At 40.5% G+C, this 24,305-nt stretch overlaps 1 protein-coding gene across 1 annotated transcript; it reads left to right on the plus strand.

Moving 5' to 3' along the window:
* The first annotated feature begins 11,071 nt into the window (after positions 1-11,071).
* On the plus strand, positions 11,072-23,850 carry rgmb (repulsive guidance molecule BMP co-receptor b). The gene is made up of 3 exons (XM_017452447.2): positions 11,072-11,679; positions 17,399-17,940; positions 21,228-23,850. Exons 1-3 carry the CDS (start codon positions 11,580-11,582, stop codon positions 21,879-21,881), a joined length of 1,296 nt encoding a protein of 431 aa, XP_017307936.1. The 5' UTR covers positions 11,072-11,579; the 3' UTR covers positions 21,882-23,850.
* The last annotated feature ends 455 nt before the right edge of the window (positions 23,851-24,305 follow it).

Here is a 24,305-nt window from a genome sequence, read left to right on the forward strand (position 1 = left end):
TTCTTAACCACAAAAGACACCGAACTCCAGTCCACTCATATTCATTACAGTACCATAAAGCTATTCTCTCCTCAGTGAGATAGCAATCATGAACATCATCCCTCAGTATGAGTATCAGGGAGGGGCGTCCTGTGGTCTTTCTGCCACCTTTGACACCCACGAGACACCTTCGGATAATGAAACGGCACACACACATTTGGCTCCTGCACTTCAAGAGAAAGCAATCCACTGCACCCCACCAAAAGAGCCATTAGATTTTATAATTACTACACAGGATGAGCATGAACCTCTGCGTGGGGCTTTATGGACTGGGGCTTGCCTCTTAGTGCTATGGTTATGCATTAAACATGAAGCTCAGATGCAGCAACGTGGAAGCTGCACTCCCTCGAGGGGATGCTGAAGTGTCTGAGAGAATACCAGGATTTCCCTTAATGTGTATGGAAAAAATACAAGAATTAAAAGTGCATGCACATGTATAAACCGAGGCTCATTTTGGAATTTGATTTAAAATGATACTGCCAGTCAATCATTTGAAAGGATCGGGTGTGGTGTTATAGCAAAATATTCAGTGCCAGGGAAATATGATGGTATAACAGCACATCCTGAAGTGTTTTCTTCCTCTTCTACCACAGCGATTTGCCACTGATTAACATTTTTAATTTATTAAAAAACATGCTATGCTCTTGAACTGTTTATATTCAACTGTTATATTTAATGTTGTGGAACATCAATAAAAAGGCATTCCCTCACCCACCTCTCTTTTCTCTCTTTCATCACATTTATTCACTTAGCAGACGCTTTTATCCAAAGCGACTTACAAATGAGAAAGATACAAGCAAAGCGATATATCAAGTTTAGCGATACATCAAGTTAATGAGACAAATGGTAAAAACTGACCTTTACAACTAACGGACGCTGGAGACTCCTTACAGCATGCTTCACTATACTGTATTTCAGAAACTGCTGATCTCCTGGGAATTTCACACACAACAGTCTCTAGAGTTTACACAGAATGGAGCAAAAAAAAAAAACACTGAGTGAGTGACAGTTCTGTGGGTGGAAACACCTTGGTGATAAGAGCGGTCAGAGGGAAATGGCCAGATTGGTTCGAGCTGCCAGGAAGGACGTAGTAACTCATATAATCACTATTTACTTACACTCTAAACTTACAACCGTGGTGAGCAGAAAAGCATCTCAACATGCACAAAACATTGAACCTTTGTGGATGGCTACAACAGCAGAAGACCACATTGGGTTCCATTCCTGTCAGTGGACTGGGTTCCACTCCTGAACAAGAATCTGAGGCTATCATTGGCACACATTCACCCAAGCTCCACAATTTAGGAAAAGATTAGGGAAAAAAATCATCTGGTCTTTTTCCAATCTTCACCTGTCCAGTTTCGATGAGTCTGTGCCCCGTGATAGCCTCAGATTCTTGATCTTATCTGACATGAGTCGAACCTGATGTGGTCTTCTGCTGTTGTAGCTCATCCACCTCAAAGATTGATGTGTTAAGTGTTCTGAGATGCTTTTCTGCTCACCACGGTTGTACAGAGTGCTTATTTGAGTTACTGTAGTCTTCCTGTCAGCGCAGACCAGTCTGATCATTCTCCTCTGATCTCTCTCATCAACAAGATGTTTCGGTCTGCAGACCCACCACACAGGATAATTTTTGACTTTCACACCATTTTGTATAAACTCTGGAGACTGATGTGTGTGAAAATTCCAGGGGATCAGCAGTTTTTGAAAGACTCAGACCAGCCCATTTGGCAAGAACAGCCCTGCCATGATTAGTCACAGAGATGACTCTTTTTCCCCAGTCTGATGTTTGATGTAAACATTAACTGAAGATCTTGACCTGTATCTGCATGATTTTACGCATTGTGCTGCGGCCACATGATTGGCTGATTGGTTAACTGCACAAATGAGCAGGTGTACAGGTGTGTGTGTGTGTGTGTGTGTGTGTGTGTGTGTGTGTGTGTGTGTGTGTGTGTGTGTGTGTGTATCTGTGTGTGTGTATCTGTGTGTGTTATTGTTTACTGTTTTTTTTTTATTGTACTGCTGTTATTATCACAATACAATGATAAAGAATAGCAGTTAAATAAGGAAAATGAAATCTTTGTAGAATTTATAAACTGGTTGCTCTCAGATCATAACGAGACTCTGCTTATTATATTAAATTAGATCTAGGTTCTTCCAATAAAATATCATTTTTACACGTTTACTCTAATAATAAACATTTCTCAATTGTTTGGGTAGATCTTAGAGTATTTAAGATGAGGTCATTTAAACAGAAATGCTAAAACTATAGCATTTTCAGAAATCTTTGACTGACTGTAGGTTTGTTACACTGTTGGGTACCAAACCAAGACCCAGGAATGTTCATAACACTGATGTTTTTTTTTTCATTTGGGTTCATGAATAGGGCGATGTTTGATTTCTCAGCAGTGAGAGAGAGAGAGAGAGAGAGAGAGAGAGAGCGAGTGAGAGAAAGAGAGAGTGAGAGAGAGTGAGACATATTGTGAGAGAGAGCGAGAGAGTGAGAGAGAGAGAGAGTGTGAGAGCGAGTGAGAGAGTGAGTGAGAGTGAGAGGGAGAGAGTGAGAGAGGGAGCGAGAGAGAGAGTGAGAGAGTGAGAGAGAGAGATGAAGCCAGGTGGCTGACCCGGTGTCACTGTGAAATGTTTCGGAAACTAGTAGGACCTCCCACAGGATAATGATGAGGGTTCATGCACGCTTCACCAAAAGCAGGTGGTGGAGGTCGCAGTCACTTCACCTACCTGAACTAGTTATGCATACAGACAGCTAGCAGACTTGCCGAGAGCAGAAAAGCACAAGTTTTGGAGTGGGAGTTTTATTCAAACAGGGCTATAATATTACTAAAATGATTAATATTCAATAATATTACAAAATATTGCATCCATTCTATTTTTATGACACTCTGATTAAACTGTACAACACTCATTCAACTACATTCAGTATATCACTAATACATTGTAAGTAGTAAAGCAAGCACTAATGTATAATAGTCAGCATATGAAATCCCTCCCACATCTTCTTCTAAGGTTTATTAGATCCCAATGTAAAATCACATGGCCAGTATAAAATATGACACGTATCATAAGACTCAGCATGAGATGTGTTACATAGTGGGATTTTGACTACTGGTGTGAGTCAGACAGAGATCTTATGATCTCCATGTGCTTCATTGGATTTTTGTCAGCTGTATTACTGGGAGACGGAGAGGAAATGTGTGCGTGTGTGTGTGTGTGTGTGTGTGTGCGTGTGTGTGTGAGGGAAGGGGGGTGTATTTATCACTTGATGAAGACAGGATGCTGTTCACACACCAACCTCATGAGGACAAACAGCAGCTAGAGACAAGAAAAATCTGGTTCTTGCACTGATACATATAAGGAGAATGCCACTGAGCTCATTTTAACCGTACAGTGCGAGGGAACCAAACGTTCTCAAAATAATAAGAATATTTGACAGTTTTGACCTTGTGGCCTGTCTCCATGATGAATACTGCTTCTTCTTTCTTTTCTTTTTTTAACTAAAAACTGCAGTGTTAGTAAACTGTGTTAGTGCAAGATCCTTACAAGACAAACGTGTGTGTGTGTGTGTGTGTGTGTGTGTCTGTGTGTGTGTGTGTGTGTGTGTGTGTGTAAAATATATATTGGTAAAGGTGAATGACCCGCAAAAGGACTTCAGAGGCCATTTTGTCACATTATTTATGTTTTTGATATGAGCATGAGTGTGTGTAAACATAATCTGTTCCAATTGTGCTTCTGTGCATGTCTGTGCGGTGATTATGAGTGTGTCCATGGATGTGGTTCTGCATCCATATACCCATTTACAGTATATTTTGTGTGTGTGTGTGTCCGCCTACATGCGTAACTAGGTTTGCGTTCCCTTCCAGGGAAACCCTGCATGAGCACAAAGGCACCCTTGTCTTAAGGTGTCATGGAGTAGTATGTATCAGACACAAGATTGAATGTCCCTTAAGCATGGAGGAAGCGGAGAGAAGGGGCGAGACCGTGCCAGCCTGCCACCAAAGAAGCTTTTGACGACGGGCCAAAACAGATGGCTGGGAATGGAGAAACAAGGTCAGAGGACAGCGAACACAATTCTCGCCCCTCCTTTGGCCTCACCACATTTGATACGGCGGAGCATCATCTGATGTCCGCCTTTCGTTTTAATTAAAATGGATGGTATGGAATAAGAGCTCGCTTGTTTTCCCTGGAAGGTGCTTAGGGGAGAAGTAAAGCTACACAGTGGCTTTGTGCAGCCTCGTCAGGATGAAAAGAGCTACTGTGTCAGTCGCTCGGAGTGCGAGCAGTCAAAGATAACCCGGGCCCGATTGATAACAGTCACGACAATGTTTAGAAGACATGTATCTACATGGGAGTTGATAACTTATGGTAACACGACCTCGGGGTGGTCCCTGCCACATTCACACTGCCACAATGCAGACCAGGGCTCTTTCCGTGTTTTTGTGGCCTAATCTGCAGTTATCCGATGCCTTCTTGGCCCGTGTCAGATGTTGCGTGATGCTCACACAGTACCGGTCAGTTGCACTGGAAACAGGTCGACTAGAACACTAACACATTAGCGCCCTTAAAAAAAACACTCATTCAGCACTAGACTATTATACTCAGTTCTAGAGTGCAGATTCTTGTTGGTCGTTATATCAGAATAAAGAATTAGACCTTGCACCACATGTTGCCATTATAAATGTTGCTATTCTATTCAAATATTATGCAACAGAAAATAACGTTTTATTTTAAATACGTATTGTAAATATGCATTAAAACTTGCAAAATTTTGCTAAACTTACTGATTTCCTCAGTTTTAAAACTGAACAACGCTCAGATTAACATATAGCCATTTTTAAGCACTTGATTTGATCATTTATTCCTTTAGATTTATTGCCTGTTTGTGTTGCTGTAACTTCAATAGCAAGGGAGATCACATCACAGGTCCCCGCTAGCCAAGAAGATTTTATGAATAAGTTAGCTTGAAACTCGATCCTTTTCAAATGCAGGTGGATTTTCTACCTATTCATCTCAAACAAACTATTTTGGACATGTTGCCAGCGGCTTTAATAAGAAACACCATTGTCATGTTCTAGACAAGTCCAAGATCAGGACTAGCTGAGATCAAGTCTAGCCTGAGTCTTAAGCAGGTTGAGACCAAGTCAAGATCGAGTCCAAATAAAAGTGAGAGTCAAGATCGAGACCGAAAACCATCAGTTCCTTTTCAAGCCCAAGCACAGGTACTTGGCTTCTTTCATGCACTGCATCAATAAATAGTCTGTGTTCTAGAAGACTGAATTGCTTCTTGTTAAACATTGTGCATGTAAAAAGAAAAGACAACATGAATATTATTTTTTACAATCTCTTGGTCAGACCAAGACCTTATTTAGCAAGACCACTGCCCTAGACCGAGACAAGTCTATTTACAAATGCTAATAATTCCAAGACAAGTCCAAGTCAATCCAGAAATCCAGAGTCTCAAGACTGGACTCAAATCCTGTATCCCTACCTGATTTATTAACTCAATAGTTAATGTCAGCATGTATGATTTATTTCTAAATAAAGCCTGCTAGCTGAAGTCTTAATCACAATAAAAATGCAGGTCCATATTCCAGACCTCACCCAAGTTCTGAAGGCCTGTTTCTGCTACACTGCTCAGATATTGCCTCTGGGTTAAGGTACATTCACATGGATGCGACAAAGTTGAGAAAAATTTATGTAAATTTGGAGCGACTTGGTGCGGCGACTACCAATGGGAGTGAAGGCAGTAGAGTGCATGTGATCTGTGATCTGCCATTCTGCCTGTGAGTTTGAATTGTTTCGTGGATGGACGCAATGGCAAAGAGCTCACATTGCTTCTCCTTCATCTCGTAGGATATGATGCATATATATATATATATATATATATATATATATATATATACACACTGGTGAACGCTCTCCCTCCAGAATGTTTCATTTTATCACCAAAAAAATGCTTTACTGTCAAAAGAGGAATGCTAGTTGCGCCACCCACTGATAAATGTTACTATGGCAACCAGTAGTTGGAACACCTACTGGCAACTTCATATACAGCGACTGGCGACTCGCAGTGATAAAATCGCTGTACGTGTGAGTGTAGCATTATATAGTCTAGATGATAGGTAATTAACACAGTAGGGAAAACTACTGAGTCTATATCTGAATCATATAGAAACCCATGTTATACATAACCCTACTATTTCAGAAGACCAGAAGTAATTGTCAAGTTATGCTGATTTTAAACAAAAAATGATGTTGGACATTTGATTGTAAATCCACCATCGATCTAATACCAATAGACTTTGGCGATGCTGTGGACTGTAATGCAGCCTTTTTCAGACATTACCTGCTTGGGTGGCGTTCAGGCTGCGTAATTCATTTGCCTCTAAATTTTTTCGCTGTGTTGAGCAAATGTACATGAAAAGGCTGCATTACAGTCCACAGCATCAGCACCGCTATCAGATCAATGGTAGTCATTGACTTTAAAGGATTTGCAATCAAGTGCTCGACTTCATTTTTAGTTTAAAATCAGTTTAATTTGACGATTACTTCTGGCCATCCTGCAGCTCTGTTCTATACTGTATTTTCTGTACTACCTATATATAATTGTAGATTCATAGTATATATCCTAGATTATCATTATATATCTGTATATTATCCATAGATAATCTGTGTACTGTTGGTTATACATGCATATATATATATATATATATATATATATATATATATATATATATATATATATATATATATATATATATATATATATATATATTAGATATATATATATCTAATACCTATTAGAGATTTTTCTATCATAACATGGTGTAATTAACCACTCATACTGTTATCTACTCAGTATCTACTACACATATTCACATTTACTGCTTATATATATTCAACCTCCACTTTGTTACTTTGCACGGTGCTACTATTTGCACTTCTGGTAGATGCTAAACTGCATTTCATTGCTGTGTACCTGTTCTGTGCAATGACAATAAAGTTGCATCTAAAGTTGTCTCTATGTTGGAAGTAACAACAACATTTATGAAGACAACTGAGCCCCTGGCAGCAATGCAAACTCACGCCATCAAGTTTCACAGATCATTCCCGTTACTTCTCAATCATTTCCTCATTATATAACTTTGCTTATTCTTTGTCTCATCAGAACATTGCAGGATTTTGTATGTACTTTTTAATATACAGACAACACATCTATGTTGACAGTGTCCTTGATGTTTCAGGGTCCTGTATTGTCAGTGTAAAACCCAATGTTTGGGTGACAAAACAACTTAATAAACGGCACAGACTTTTTAGTGTGCACTTCAGACCCTGCGCTTTCTCTGAAACTATTGCAGCCTAACTACAGTGTGGGTAAGCGTGGACATCCAGTATAGAGGAAGCCAGCCAGCTGCAGAGGCAATGCCCTGTAAGTGATACTAGATGAACCCTACAGACAAAAATAGAAAATGCTGTGTATAGGTTTTAAAAAAAGAGAAAGAAAAAGGTTGGACTGAATGGAGTTAATATATACAAATCAGAACTTAATATATAAACTGTATTACAACATGGCCTATATTTATTTTGTCTCACATGTAAATAGTAAAAACAGTAATGTGCTTGATGGTCAAATGGAATTGATTTACATAACCAAATGGCAGTAATGAGGTGCACTCAAAATGAATCCCTATCTTTCTGAGACTTCCTAATCTCCTTTCATAATAGTTTCATCATATTTACTGAATATTATATGCTTTAAAACTTTAAACAGAATAAAAAGCTGCATACAGCACTGGAATGCACCCTTACTCTGTTACACACCAATAATTTGATAATAAATTTGTGTGTTCCTAAAACATGTGAAATGTTTGTTTCAGATTTGTGCCCTGTGGTTTGCAAGGTCATGAAAGGTCAAGAGAGGAGCTAGTGACTGACCTCTATTCAATCCGAGACAAAGCCATTGATAGAAGACCCAGCATGCTCTATATGTCCAATCAATAAGCAATTATCACAGTATGCACACAGTGCTATTTCTGACTCGATTCAAACCCAAATGGTTTGAAACCAACCAGTTTAATACAATACCCACATCACATATTTTATTATCCACATAAGCTATAAAAATCCAACATAACCCACCAGTTCTCAGAGTTTCACACTGTGGTCATAGAAAGTGGTTATGGAGAGGAATTATGCATAAAAGTATAATCCATTAAGTAAGCCATGTCCAACTATAGTAAGAGCCAATGTTTATTTGACCCAAAATTGTATTTTGGGTCTTGAGAGAGGATTCTCTGCACCACGGCTGATTCTGGGCAGGTCCCTTAAGTCACCAGGGCAGAGCCGATTAGAGGAATAAACATCTCGAAGCGCTGCACTTTCTTTTGACTGTTATTCTGTGTGGAAAAGTGTTAATTCAGTTTAAGCTGCACAGAAAATATCATGGTTCTTAGTAAGAGGGATAAAGGAGGAAAAAAGCTAACTCAACATCAAAATATATACAAGTGTTTTTGTATGTTCAGTTTACCAAATGTCTAATGTAGTTTCTGAAGGGCAGTACTAAATGAAAACAAAAAGATCTTTAAACAAACTAATAACAATATACACCTATCATCCTGTTAAAACGTTTACACCCCCTTGGTTCTTAATGTATCATGTTGCCTTCTTGCGAATCAGTGAATGTCTGCACCTTATGTAATAGTCGTGTACGAGTCCCTCAGTCGTCCTCAGTGTGAAAAGATGGACCAACATCATATAGCCGCTGTCGGAAAGGGGTCAAATATGCAGAAGATGCTGGAAAAGCAAAGAATGTGCAGGACCTGCAGGATTTTTCTGAAGCTGAACTGCTCAGCACAAACAACGGACTCATGAACAATTATCACAAAACATAAAAACATGTTGTTGATCATCCAGGTAACGACACACAGGATTAAGAATCAAGCGTATGCAAACTTTTGAACTGGTTCATTTGTGTAAATTCAGTTAGTACTGTGTCTCGTGGACTATATGTAAACATCTGTTATGTGAAATTATTTATTCAGGGATGTACTAAATAAAAAAAACAAAATGCAATTTTAATGATCCTCTTATTTTTATTATTATTTTTAAAGTATTAACATTTTGCAGATTCTGCAAGAGATATATAAATTTATGAGCACAACTGTAATATTTAACTAGCACCTGCACATATTCATATGAAGCTTGTATATTGTATGTGTAACACATATGATGGTAGCATCTCATAATATATTTGCGTATATATTTTTCCATATTATTCTTATTTATAACCACATGGAATTATCCAGGCAGCACTGCAAATTAACTCTGTGATTATTATTATTATTATTGTTGTTGTTGTTGTTATTGTTGTAGGTTCTGCTGCTGCTGCTGTTGATGATAATGATGATGATGATGATACATTGCAGTTGTGATAAACATAAGCAGATATACTGTAACAGATATACTTTTATTTACATTATACTAATAGACATCTTACATTTTTGTTGAACTTTTGTTTGTGTGAATTTGGTTTATTTATGTTTAGTTATCATTTATTTTATAAACTGTTAAGATTACATTTAATAAAATATAGCCTAATGAGAATGAACATTTCGATCTCTCTTGTAGAAGAAGGCATATATTATAACATGAAAACTCAGCCCCCCTTTGTGCACATCTCCAAGGGATTTCCTCTAGTAGTGAGTGATTCACTATGACTCGGTTCTTTATGAACGACTCTTTTAAGGCAGATGAATCAATTCACAACCACATGGGTTTTTTTGTGTGCACACAAGACAAAAGGTGTGTACTACCTTGCCAGATAAACGTCACAGTACAGTGTTCCACAACACTTCTGGTCTCTGTGGGCCTCTTTGTCATCTCTTAATGAAGAATGTTTTGTCGTTCAGACCATCCGAACATCTACGGGCCCTAAATGTCAATAGTCAGTTCCACTATTCCCTTTGCAATGATGCAGGATTCCCAATATTTCAATAAAATTTCTTTTGGCACAGTGGGTAGCATTGAAGCTTCACGCTCCAGGGTCTCAGGTTCGACTCACATCCCGAGATACTGAATGTGTATGCATATTGCCCTGCTATAGACTGGTGTCCCATGCCAGTGTATGGGTATTCCCGCCTCACTCCCATAAGTTCTGGACAGGTTCCGGATCCACCATGACTAGGTAAAGCTGTTACTGAAGATGAATGAATAATGATAGACACATCATTGTAGTTAATTTTGCTCATAGCGGAAAGGACAGTGCCATCAGGAGCGGTAGTTTACATTTTACTAATCAGTCTTTTTTTTTTTTTTTTAAATTTGTGCAATTTGTGAACGGTTTTTATTCTGCTTTTTTTGTGGAAAACTACTAGAATTGGTGAAATTGCACTTGCATGAAATTGTGCCTTTTGCACGCTCTTTCGCAGTGACATTTGTTGGTAAATGAGACCTTTTAGCTGTACTCATGTTCCACGCACATGAATCGAAGAGGGACTTGGCTGAATCCGCGTTGAGATGACGTCATATTTTTTCAAGACGCGTCTTATTGGCCCAAATCTGCTGTAATTCTGAAAAACTGTTTGGTTTTTCTGTAATTTCTGCGATCGAACAATCGACACAGCCGATGCAAATTATGAGCATAAATTGGTGAGTTTGCATTTTGACATATATATATATATATATATATATATATATATATATATATATATATATATATATATATATATATATAAGAGCAAATTGCTTATAGTCAGACATTACTACTCTACACAAATCAGCTGCATAACGAAAGAAAAGTACATAGAGACTGGTATATACAGTAAAGCACAGTGTGCTGTTTGAAACTCATTCTGTGGTGCAAAACGGTATCGTGTTGAGTCGAACGAATCATAACGAACCATTCGAATCACGTACAAGAGTCGATTCGTTGACATTTCGAAGCCTTTCAGTACAGGCCAGGCGCGCGCGTGGAGCTGTCCGGGGGCGGGCTTTCCGCTAAACCCAGCGGTAGGCTGATTCACTATCGATCACTCGGGAAAAGTCTGGAGGGCGGAGGGGGAAGGATAGATTTCCGTACGGAGGACGATCGCGTAGTGTGTGTGCGTGCATGCGTGCGTGCGTGTGTGCGTGCGTGCATATGGTGTGGTCGGAGCACGGATTGATTTTCGCCTCGCCTCGCGCTCGCGCTCGCGCTCTCTCACGGAGTGACCGTTTTGTGAAAAGAAGAGCACTAAAACTGCGTGTTGAATTCCAGAAATCCAAACACACACACACACACACTTTCTCTTTTTCACCTCCAGGACTCAGATCTCTACTTCGATTGTTTGCTCGTTGTGTTTTCGGGGCGCGGATGGTGAGAAGCTGCGATTGAATGCCTTGTGCATGGAGGAGTGAAGTTGGAGGAAAAAGAAGAAGAAGAAGAAGAAGAAGAGGAGGAGGAGGACGGGGAAAGCGGAGCTCCGGTTGTTGACTCGTTTGCGTGACGCGCGGAGTCTCCGGGTCGCTCCCCATCGCGCGCTGGATGGATGGGCATGGGGCAAACGGGATCTTACTACCGCGGGGCTGAGCGCCTTCTCACCGCCTCTCTGCTGCTTCTCATCACCCTCTCACTCCTGCTCCAGACTGGTGATTACTCTTCTTCACTTTAATCCTCCCAGCTGAGTCACGTGCATAACAGCTTGTCCTAATATAACTGTAATAATAATAATTATAATAATATAAATATATGCTATAAAGTGTGAGCACGCGCTAGACTTCTGATACACTTTATGATACACTTTATGTAGCTCATGTATTTTGTGGCTTTTACGTTGCATGGTGATCCTCTGTGCACGATGTTTGTTGCTTTAAATAGATTTTCTAAATAATAATAATCATAATCATAATACTAATAAGTTGACCTGAAACTATATAATGCTTGTTGGAACAGATGCTGCATCAATCAACACTGAAGTGATTTCACACTCTTCTGACCTCAAGCAGAATGAACTGGAAGAAATGGTCTTGTTCTTGTCTACTTTCTTACACTAAGACCTGATCCTGATTCACATCGAATCAGACTGAAGCTGTGAAACTGACTCTGTGTCAAACTCAAGTGCTTCCTGTTCCTTGTTAGTCTTTTTTTTTTTGTTATTATTGTTGATGAGTTCATGATGGGACTGAGCCTCTAAATATGTCTGGTTCGATATATTTATGAGTGCTGGCCTACAGCTTATCAATGCTCAAGCTCTGCCTGACTGCAGACTCGTTTACTTTTACACATCATATGCCGTAAATCCTCTCTGCTAGCTTTTTTTTTTTTTTTTTTGACGTGGACAAGCTATAGATATGGAGATTGTATAGACGTATCTACAGGAATAGAAATTCAAACTGAAATTTTGTGTGCATTCGTAACTAGGACGTTTCTCCGTCGTGATTTTGGCTGTTTTTAACGTGTTCTAATATCCTTACAAGTCAGGAAATACAGTATTTGGATCATCCTGTTCATTTTATTTCTTGATCTGCAAATTGAAGATGATTAACATACAATGATACTTCAATCTGCAAAAAATAAATAAATAAATAAATAAATCAGATACAAAACCTATATCTGTGTATGAAGATCTGTTTTTCCTCAGTAAACAGTGCAGGGTTATTGTCTCTCAGTAATGTGTCTGGATTTGATGCATGTTAAATACCTGTAGTCTGCGTGCATGTTAATCATGTTTGTCTGAAAGAGCCCATGTGGATGTCTTATTATACTCGTTTGAAGAGCTTATGGTCTCTGAGAGCTCGGGTTGTTTGTGCAGAGGAGAGTGTGAACCCATTTGGTGTCCTGGTTTCCTTTGGTCTTGTCTGTCAGCCATTCCGAGTTAAAGGCAGCATTAATACAGTATTCCTGCACAATATCAACTGTGTGCTCAGACCTTTAGAGTTAATTTAACCCGGTTCCTGTCAGGGCTGCGATATAATCCTAGCATTTGTTCATCATTATTGTGGTATTAGCTAAAACGTTTTACTAAATGTTTTATTGTGTGCTCTGATGAAACTCGGGCTGTTCTAGACCGTTTCTGCGGGGTTTTAATAAATCATGGCCATTACCTAAACAGTTTCGGTTAAAATAATCCAGGCTAATATTTAACTACGTCTAATCAAGGTTCAGCAATGCGGTTTTAAGACGCTACAGTTTTAAACATCGTATAGTCACAGTACAATATTTTGTCCCAATCGTGTAGATCCTAGACCATGGGTAACTGAGTACACCCTTCTTTAAACATCTCTAAGGTGTTCAAGGATTACAATTTGTCCAGAAATCTCGTTTTAAGTAGATCTTATTTGTGTTGCAAATTCCCAGTGTCACCGTATGACCATGTGTTTCTTAGTCGTCACGGGTGCTTTGACCAGCAGGAATTTAAGACGTCTCTTAAGTGGGCTGACAAAATATTCTTTATTTCTGTTCTCGGCCGTGTACTTCTGCTGGAGTTGGTGGACTTCCAAATATGCAGGGAGTCTTGATTACATTTGACTGAGCAGAATGTTGTGCTGTCTCTTTCTGTTTGGCTTTTCCTCGTTTCTAATAGCTCGTGGCTAGACAAGATGGTGGAAAAATTAATCTATTGTTATCACCTGGTTTAGACATGCTCCTGTTAAACATGTGTGGAAAAGTCCAAACCTATTTTTCGACGCTAAAGGTAATCTGAAATATTTCAGGACAGCTTTGGAGCTGGAGATGTCAGTTGGGACACGGTGGGTTATAAGCTCCCCCACTGTATGCAGTTGTTGAAGTTCACTCCTGGAGGAGAAGGAGGATGGGATTGGTGGTGGAGGTGGTGGAGGTGGTGGTGGGGTTTATGTGGGGGTGCAGTTGACCTCTCTGCCCTGGCCAAATTCCACATCTTGAAATTTCACTCGCTTCACACACCGGCGAGGGCCCCTCTGCAGCTGAGAAGCGCCTGGCCACCCTGAGAAAATATTTCCAGTGGCTTTAATTGCAACAAGGGTGTGCTCTGTGCTCCGAAACGACACACTTCAGCCCTGCAAATTAACTCAGCCTGTGAAACAAACACCTTGTTTTTTTCTCTCCGTTGCTCTCTCTCACTCTCTCTCAGCCTGTGGTTTATTACGAGCTTGGTTTTATGATCTCGGCTGAACCAGAAAAGAACACCAAGGACTTTGTTCTTTACACGCCTGAGGCACTGAGGCTGTGAGTTTACATGGCACTTTAAAAAAAAAAAAGAAGCAATTCAGATCCATGATGTGAGAATTATGACATGGTGTATGGCATGTACTTTGTTTATATACTATATGTATTATTTTGTTTTGAAATCTTTTCAGGTTGTAATTTGTTCAGTTCAAAGTATATTACAGAGGACGTATTGACGGGTGAGTCCGGCATCACTATTTGGCGGTACACCGAGACATTCTAACACAAACTGCGAGAGTTTGATTTGTAAACGCCGTACTGCTAGTAATACTTTATGATCTGCTGCCCCCACCTGGGGGACCCCTGAGACATTCCATTCCTCACTCACTCTAAAATTACAAACAGCTTTAGGGGACGAAGACGACTGGCCTACTTTCCCCAACCCCCCCCCAACCCCCATTTCTTCTCTTATCAAGTGTCCCAGTGTCATTGTTGTTATTGGTATGACTGTGGATCCAATTGCATGGCTCCCCTCATGACAGCGTTTTTGAAGTGGCAGTGTCAGGTGACGTGCTAATTGTGTCTCAGCTACCTAGCCACAAAAAAACAGACTGTGTCCATGACTGCCGAGAATCGGATTAGGATCAGCCGCAGTCGTGAGCTTCAGGGTCGACCGTTCTGCACGTGTCCGTGAAGATTTGGTCATCCACGTCGTTCTGAATGTGTAGTCATGTTAGACATCTCATCTCAGAAGACTAAGGCTTTGGGCTCCTGAACTACGGAAGCTCAAATCACAACAGCACCATGCTACAACTGTTGGGTTTGTGAGCGAGACCCTTAACCCTCAACTGCTTGGTTGTATCATGTCTCAGTTATATATAAGGAGAAAAATGTCAGCCAAATAAGAAAATGTAAATGTGGTGAACCAACTAGACTTAAACAGGCATTTTCTCCCACTCTGAGCTCAGTTCCTTCATCGTGTAATGGTCTCAGATAAATGTCGGAGGGCAACATCTTGCCAATGCCCCACACATGCAGCTGGGTGAAGTGCTGGAGGCACACGAGTTTGCCGGGTGACGAGGTCATGCGGGGCCTCTGTGAAAAGCCTCTCTGTTTGTGGGTGAGATGTAGGACATGCATAGCTAATGCGGTTACATCTACAGCTTCATCTTCTAGCATTATGTTTAGCTACCTATAGATCCATGCATTAGGACTAAGACTTGTGAACTGAAGCCTGTTTCTGTTTCCTGTTTCTAGATTTAACCAGACAGGATGCAACATAAGTAATAAAACCCATATTGCCATATTGACAGTTCATTATGCGGCCTTTCTCCTGCCATTTTTCAAAGCCTTTGCCTTTGTACCACAACATGGCTTCAGCTGGTCCTCCATATTGTTTTACAGCTTGTCAGTGAAACCCAATCTGCCCGTGCTTTGTCATGCCGGCTGCAGTGGAGGACGCTGGGCTGATCTTCCGCCACTGGCTGCACTACGCCATCATCTGATAATCAAATCAGGCGGATTTGAATGGGCTGCTCTTGCAGGCTTCACTGGGAGGCCGCTTAGTGTGCAAGATTGAGTCATTACAGGCGTGTTAATGGAGAGGCTGCAGCTGATATCAGATTATGAAAGGCCTCTCTAAACCACTCTCTCACTTTCTTTCTTAGTTTTTCTCTCTCGCATTCTCGCACTCTCTGAGGTAATGCACTTGGAACACACTTTAAAGCGAGTCGCAAGCTAATGGTGTATGAATGTTCTTTTCTCGCTCTCTCAGGCATTTTATTTTGTGCTGTGTCATCGCCGGATAATGGAGTGAAGTGCTTTGCGTGTGAAAATTGCATAATCAATAATGAAACGGAGCCTCTTAGCGTTTTTAAACAAAGACCACTGTGGCATGTGTATGTGGCGGCCAGTTGCACTTCGGAGTGTCCGAAGACACCAGAAAAGTTGATGGACCACATTGCAAAGCATATTAATGAAAACATTTATATATGTTTCATATGGCATATTAATGAACACATCAAAGTTTTATTTGAAGGGAACTTAGTTGAATATTAGCCAACATGTGGCTGAAGCTGCTTATTAGCTGCGTATTTGTTGTCGGCTTTTTTGTATTTCTAGGCCAGGGTGTTATTTGGTACGTATTGCTTTCACAGTAGAAAAGCCTCCTCTGTTTTTATCCTTTGAGGTGCCGTTTTATTTGATCTTATTGGTGCAATAAACAGGCTCCTCTGGCGATAAGGGGAGATTTTACACGCTTGTTGAGTCGGCCGTCTCTCTCTCCGCCTTTACTCTGCAGTGTAAAACACGTCCCGTATCTGACCTTGAAGAAACACTTGGCACACCCTTTAGACAGATCTGGGACTTATAGGGAAATATTTGCACATATGCACAGTGCAAAGCACACTACTCCTTAACACACCTTTGAATGCAATCATGTTTCATACTGGGACAATGAGTAATTTGTAAGGCGGATGACATAACAACAACATAATTGCCTGTTATTATACATAATCAGATAATGGACTGTTTTTCCAACTTTGTGGACATTCCTTTGAAGGCCTTGTCTCTCTTTTGTGAAAATGAAATGAAATGACTCTCAAATATATTTGAGATGTAAAAATGGATTGATAAAAACATTTATTGAAATCATGCTTTAAAAAAGTTATTCCAGTGTACACATGCTAATATGTGGCCCTGACCGCATACGCTATATCAATTTGGACATTTTTTTTTTTTTACCTTTTTAGTTTATGTTTCTAATCATATCGTGCACAGTTTATCTTTCAATCAGTCAGGTAAACAACAACAAAAAAAGTTAGGCGCATTATTACATTCCTTAGCAAGAAATGTGACTGTAAGAAATTTGTAAAGCAAAAATGCTTGCCATATAATTCAATGAACAGGTTTTATATCTAAGTAAGGAATAAAACATTACAGTGCGTGCTGTTATAGAAAAATAATCAGTGTTAAGCTGGTTATTTTCCTGTAGCTGCACATCCTGAAGTATTGTATACTACATCAGTTTGATTTCTCAAGTTTTTAATCGGTGTATCAATGAATCATTTTTCAATCAAATCAAAACTTTCTTTGATCGGTTGGTGAAAAGTATTTGAAGGGATAATGGGATCCGTTAGATCAATAATGTTCTCACAGGTTTTGTGAGTATGGCTGAAATACATTGAGGGGCGTTTTGTCATTTTCCTTCTCGTCCTCTTCCAGGTGAAAGTCAGGTCCAGACTCCGCAGTGCCGTATCCAGAAGTGCACCACAGACTTCGTCTCGCTCACGTCTCACCTGAACCCGTCTCTGGATGGCTTCGACACTGAGTTTTGCAAGGCGCTTCGGGCCTACTCGGGTTGTACACACCGCACCGCCAAAAGCTGCAGGGGCAACCTGGTTTTCCACTCGGCCATGCTGGGCATTAGTGACCTCATGAGCCAGAGGAACTGCTCCAAAGACGGACCAACGTCCTCCACACACCCGGCCGTTTCTATCGAGCCCTGCAACTACCACAGCCGCTTCCATCATCATCAAGCTGCACCAACCGCCACAGGCACAGGAGTCCCCGGTGCACCGGAGCACGCACGGCCCAACTACCTGTTCTGTGGCCTGTTTGGAGACCCGCACCTTCGGACTTTTAAGGACCAGTTTCAGACGTGCAAAGTGGAGGGGGCGTGGCCTCTTATTGATAATAATTACCTGTCAGTGCAGGTAACGAATGTGCCAGTGGTGCAGGGATCAAGTGCCACAGCAACAAACAAGGTTAGTTGTCCTGCTGATGTGTGTTGTGGAACTATACTAGAGGAATGAACACGATTCTCTAATTATATATACATCAGAATGTATATTCTGGTGTATATATAATTTTTATAATAATTTTCTATATAATTTTATATTATAATTTTTATATAATTTTTTAAAAGTTTATCACACCAAACTGATTCGATTTAGTTTTTCATTTCGTATGTTCACTGCTGTTTATAGTCATTTATACCACAGTGCTGTTGATTTCTCGAATCTGAATGAACAGAAGCTGTTGATTCGTTTTGTGTATCAGCAGCTCAGAGAATAGAATTGTAAATAACAGAGTTATATTAATGCACGTGTTATAATGCGAAATTGTTTCTATAGTAACAGTTCATTCACTTTGACTTGTATGGAAGACGCGCCACATAATCTCGGGCTAATAATAAAACGTGCTGAAAGAGAACAACGCGAAACGTATCATGGTTAATATGATGATTTCTGTAAAGAGACGTTTATTTAATATTCATGAAAGGAGACTCCAGTTTCGGTACTTTGAAACAGTTTTCCGCTTCACGACAGAGGACGTTGCGCTTTTTTGTTTCTCGCTAGCATGACAAGCACTGTTTTTTCATTTAAGACAGAGGAGAAAGTAAGACTGATGAGGGAACGACTTTTTATAGCTGCTATAATGTAAGCGATCAAAGGAACTAACTTGATTTGTGGATGTTCCACAACTCTAAATGGAAATATGTAGTTTTGTTCTTTAATTATTATTTTTCTTTAACTGTAAATTAGCTGTGGTATAAGAGAAATTGAATGTCTGTTATAGGAAAATATTAAACTTTGGGAGACACAAATTATCTTCACAAGACTTGCACAGTACATTTACATACAATAACAGGTCTGTGGTGCTCCCTTTTTATGGATGGAGAGAGGATAGGAAGACTAACACATTTTGCAGGGTTACTGATCGGAAGGTCGGGGGTTCAAGCCCCAGCACTGCAAGGCTCTGGGTTACTGATCGGAAGGTCGGGGGTTCAGGCCCCAGCACTGCAAGGCTCTAGGCTACTGATCAGAAGGTCGGGGGTTCAGGCCCCAGCACTGCAAGGCTCTAGGCTACTGATCAGAAGGTCGGGGGTTCAGGCCCCAGCACTGCAAGGCTCTGGGTTACTGATCGGAAGGTCGGGGGTTCAGGCCCCAACACTGCCAAGCTGCCCTTGAGCAAGGCCCTTAACCCTCTCTGTGGCGCTGTAAAAATAAATAATAACAAAAGATGGGTTGCAGTTAAGAAATTATATAGCTACAAATTGCACCTCTATGTGTATACCTGGTGTGTACACACATACACTATAGATGCAATTTGTAGCTATAAAATGGTTTTAATATGTAGGTAGAGGTTTAGTTGTATTGCATTAATTTGCCCATATTCATTGACTAGTTCAGACTTGACCAGTATACAGAAGCTGGATGATGTCATCCTACTACAGTGTTACTAGTCCATACACATCCTTGTCACATAGTATTTTCTCACCAAACCAACCTTTTTCTAAGCACTATATATGTTTAATTAGCATATTATGAGTAGCAGAGTCAAAAAAAGAAAAAAAAAAGAAACAAGTCAGTTAAAGCCGTACATGCCTGAGAAGTCTACGGGGTATGACAACTTTGACTGAGTGTCCACAGGTGCTAGCTGAACAAAGCACAAGTGCGCAGGTCTTGTGACTAACACGTCTGTGAAACTCTAATGTTAATGACTGGATATAGCCTGGGCTCAGGCGTGACCCTTAATAAGGTGGCTTTGAAAGAAGGCTCTGTCTCCATTTTTCCAAGTTGTGTGGCTGTCAGACCTCACACACATACACACACACACACACACACACACACACACACATGTACACACACCAAGACAGTTTATTGGCTGCTTCATGCTAGATGCCATTTTATCTGTCAGTGATTGTAAATATTTGTCAAACTAGCGGGCTGGGAGAGTTTAGCGATACATGTTCTACACAAGTCGTCTCTTCTCACCCAAGGTCGAGTGAGGGGTACAACACTCGGCTGAGTGAGGGGTATAACTACCCACGTCTCATTTGTGACCTTGTGACTTTGGAGGTGGGGCGCGTTATTAGCGCTTGGCCGTAATTATTAGCACACACTGCTCGACTGAGGCCCTTTCAGCTGCCTCACCTAATGGCTAGCTAGTGGTCATTTTTCATCCATGTCATGGGAACAAAGCTTGCATTCATCCTGCACTAATGTAACGCCGCACATCTTGTTAGTCAGCAGGCTTCCCCTCTTTTCCCTGTGTTATGGAACAGCGTGACTTTAAATCTGTACAGTATGTTTGTGTGTTTCGTAGGGCAAGTGCATGCTAACAGGCAAATACATGTGACATCGATTGCTAACTAAACCAGCAAATATATTATTTTTATATTTATGGTTTCTCCTCTTTGTTAAATGCTTAAAACATTGATTCTTCCTGACAAAACATATATATATAAATAATAAATTATTGCATATTGTCAGTATTATGCTAATTTGGTGTTGATGATAATTGTAGCATTTTGAGCTCGGTTTGAGTGGCCAGAGGGTTGTGTTTCTTAATCCCAGGATTGATCCCGTGCCATTAAACCAGCTTCCCAACTTGGGGGGAAAAAAGTATTTGCCCCCTAGAGAATAAGCATTAAAGGAATAGCTTGTCATTCTCAGAGCCTTATGTGGCCTGTGAGGTAAATTGCAATTATAATGAAAATGCTAAGACCCCTCCTACTCCTCCTCGTCCTCCTTTTATCCTCCTCCTCCTTCTCCTCCCTCCAAGCAACACCCCCAACTTTTCAGTTGAAAAATGCTGAGTATCTCTTCATAATGCAGTCATAGCTTTTAGAACAAAAGAACAGGAAATGCATTTTTAATTCATTTAAAAGCCGCTCTGCTTGGTCCAGACTTTTTAGATTCAAGTGCTTGATTAGATCTATTGCTGCGTTCGGATGTGGTGGTGTTAAAAAAAAAAAAGGTAATTCCACATGAATGTCACACATATGTTGCATTCACTGCTTCAGAAGTCACAGTATTCTACTGGCATTGAATTTATGAGACAAAGAAGCAATGTGGTGTTTGTCAGTATGGCTTATAAATTTTTAGTAATTTATGCACACAGCAGAGGGAAATGTTGATATTCCTGATAGCTTGGTCTCAGTGTCTTGTATGATGAGTGAAAAACATGAATTCATATGCACCTGATGTAAAAAAAAATTTTTAATGAATGCAAGAGCAACTGACCGTGGTCTAACTTCTGTTTCCAGATCACTGTCATCTTCAAACCGTATCAGGAGTGCACAGAGCAGAAGGTGTACCAGGCGGTGACGGATGACCTGCCAGCGGCGTTTGTGGACGGCACTGTTGTAGGTGGCACTAGTGAGATGCGCAGCCTTGTGGTGCTGGAAAAGCTGGCGGGTCGCCATGTGGAGCTGCACGCTGCCTACATCGGTGTTACGGTGGTGGTGCGCCAGCTGGGCCGTTACCTTACGCTGGCCGTACGCATGCCCCACGAGCTTGCTATGGCCTATGATGACACTCAGGACCTACAGCTATGCGTGAACGGCTGCCCCGCCTCAGAACGCATCGAGCTGCCTGCTCTCGGCCTCCAGCATGGCAGCACTCCCGCTCTCCCTCCTCTCTCTACTCCTCAGCAGGCCTTCAGTCTCGAGAGCGCCTCCAGGAAGTGCAGTGAGCAGCTGCAGGTCCAGGACATCTATTTCCACTCATGCGTCTTTGACCTGCTCACCACCGGCGACGCCAACTTCACCGCCGCCGCCTACAGCGCCCTCAAGGACGTGGAAGCGCTGCACCCCGAGAGGGAGCGCTGGCACATTTTCCCTCGTTCCACAGCGGGTTTAAGACTGACAGCAGCCCTGAATGCACTTCTCGTTTGCTTATTCGCCGCTGCACTTTTGTAAACAGCGTGGCCAGGACTGACTCGACTTTCGTAATAAAATTCACGGAAGCACGAGGAGACTTTGTAAACAATCAGAGCATTACTTGTATATATTGTGTAGACGGAGGAGACAGGAGACGCTCCTTTGTATGACTGTAAATTTGTGTACATGCCATTTTCAGGAGAGCTGTGGTGCTCGGTGAATTTTTTTATGTGTGTCAAATTTTTTGTGACTTTTGTTTTGGTGTCGTCCTTGCGAGAGGAAGTCTGAATGGAAGCACTTTATTTTTTATTTCGTTGCGACTACAGAACAGTGTTCCACAGAACCGCAGAGCTCAATAGTCTTGGGTAGCTTGTCTTTTTAATACCCGCAGGCGCGTTTTCATGCTCTTTACTTGTGTCTGTATGTAGATAGGACATGTCTGACCATGGTACTCCACAGAACAAGTGAACGGTTGGTTATTTCAAGAGTGCAGTTATTAGTACAGTAGTGAATAGTAACGTGGCTAGATTTCCAAGGATCACGGTCGTAACACGTCCACAATATCGGTCTAGATATCATTTCTTGTTTGTAGTCTAGAGCTCAATATTGTCGTTGGACTTTTGTGTAAGTGTTGAGTAAAATATGAAGTATTCAAACCAACACAGCAGACATGGGTTGAAGTAAAACAGGGATCTTATAAGGAACTGTTCAGTGGTCTGTTCTCCATCCGGCAGACCAAATTTCATTTCGTTTGCATTTAATTCAGTCCTGCATTTCATCAGTAACAATCAGAATGTCTTCGTATCCGGCGTGACTAAATATAGATGGCGAAACATTTCATAGATGGACGCGTATTTCATAAATTCAGTCTGATTTGATTTATCTTTTCCTCTCAGTGCAGTAATGGTTGGGAATTAAACATGCTGAAGAAACTAGATAAACTGAGTCACGTTTTTGATTCCATGTGATTAGATGGAACTGAACTGAAGCTTTTCCTTCAGCCACTCTTAGCTCATGACCTTTTCTTTAGTGTCTTAATTGCCAAACAAGGTAGACCATCAATTACAGCAAATCTATTGTTCAGTATAATGTTCTCCAACCAAAGATTTTGTGTCATTCTGCTATTCTTCATACGAAGTAATGAATTTTGCCATAAAGTATAGTCACTGTGACATTACAGTATGCTTTGCGTACTGATGTCATGCAGGAACACAACTGGTGTAAAACCTTCTTTGCCAGGATTTATAGGCGAGCATCTAAGAAAGCAGGCTTTTTTTTCTCCCCGGAAGATGCTTTTTTGGTCTCTTTTTAACAAAGCTTAAGGTTTTTTTCTGTAACAAAGCTCACTCTGCTTAGGATTTACATTTAACTGACTATGCCAGCAATACTTATTCTTTATGCTGAATGCCTTACAGCGCATCCTAAATGAATCAACACTCCCATCCTAAAAAAGACTTGCTACTGTAGACTCACAATTGTACATTCGTTTGTTTGCAACTACTGCCAGTGCTGATGAGCTGCTAACATACTGTGACTAGATTTTATTTGGAACACTGGGATTTTCTGTGATTGGCCAAATCCTTGATGATTATTGATTGGCCAAATCCTAGATAGGCTTTATTTTGCCATATAATAGAAAAGACCAGAGCAAAGCATCTGAGTGCAATTAACTGCAAAGATAAGCCTTCATCCTGTGTTTTTGCTTTGTTGCGTTTGATCTTGTGATTTTTTTTTTTTGAGTGAAATCTGTTTTTGTGAAGAGTGACTGCTCAATGTTTATACTTAAATTATTTATGAAATATAGTGTATTGTTAGAGAAGGTCCATATTCTTGCTGTTTGGAGGGAAAAAAAAGAAAAAAAAACATTTCAGACGTGATTGTACTGCCACCTAGTGGACCACCGTTGTTACATCAGTGTTTTAGTAATGTTCTGGATGCGTTGACTGAAAACAAGGAGAAAAAAAATGTGTTTTATTTAAAAACATTAAAAGAAAATACATACATTGTATAGGCTTTGAGTGGTTATTGATTTGTACTGCTTCTCTGTTCTGTATTGTAGTGGTAATGACACATCTTACAAAAATGACGTTATTGTTATTTGCGTGGAGGACAGGGAAAACCCTTTATATGGTCAAATTTGGACATTTTCTAAAATATATGTAGCTACCAAAACCGCAGGTCTGAAATATGTTTCTCGTTCACATGTATCTCAATCATTAAAGCTCTAACATTTTAAAGAAAAGTAAAGGGTTTACTTTAAAACTCGTTTAAAGTTCCCCAAAAGTGAAAACAGAGAAAGGTTTTCATTCAAATTCGACTGAAAGATGCCCCACCTACCTCTACGTTTATAACCTAATCTACTTATGGACAAACTGTGTTACTCCCAAATATTTAAGAATGATACGTTTACTAGGTAAAGAGATCTCGCTGATTATCATCATCATCATCCACATCAGTCTGTGT

The sequence above is a fragment of the Ictalurus punctatus genome, chromosome 22 (genome assembly GCF_001660625.3).
Source record: "Ictalurus punctatus breed USDA103 chromosome 22, Coco_2.0, whole genome shotgun sequence".
Lineage (NCBI taxonomy): Eukaryota > Metazoa > Chordata > Actinopteri > Siluriformes > Ictaluridae > Ictalurus > Ictalurus punctatus.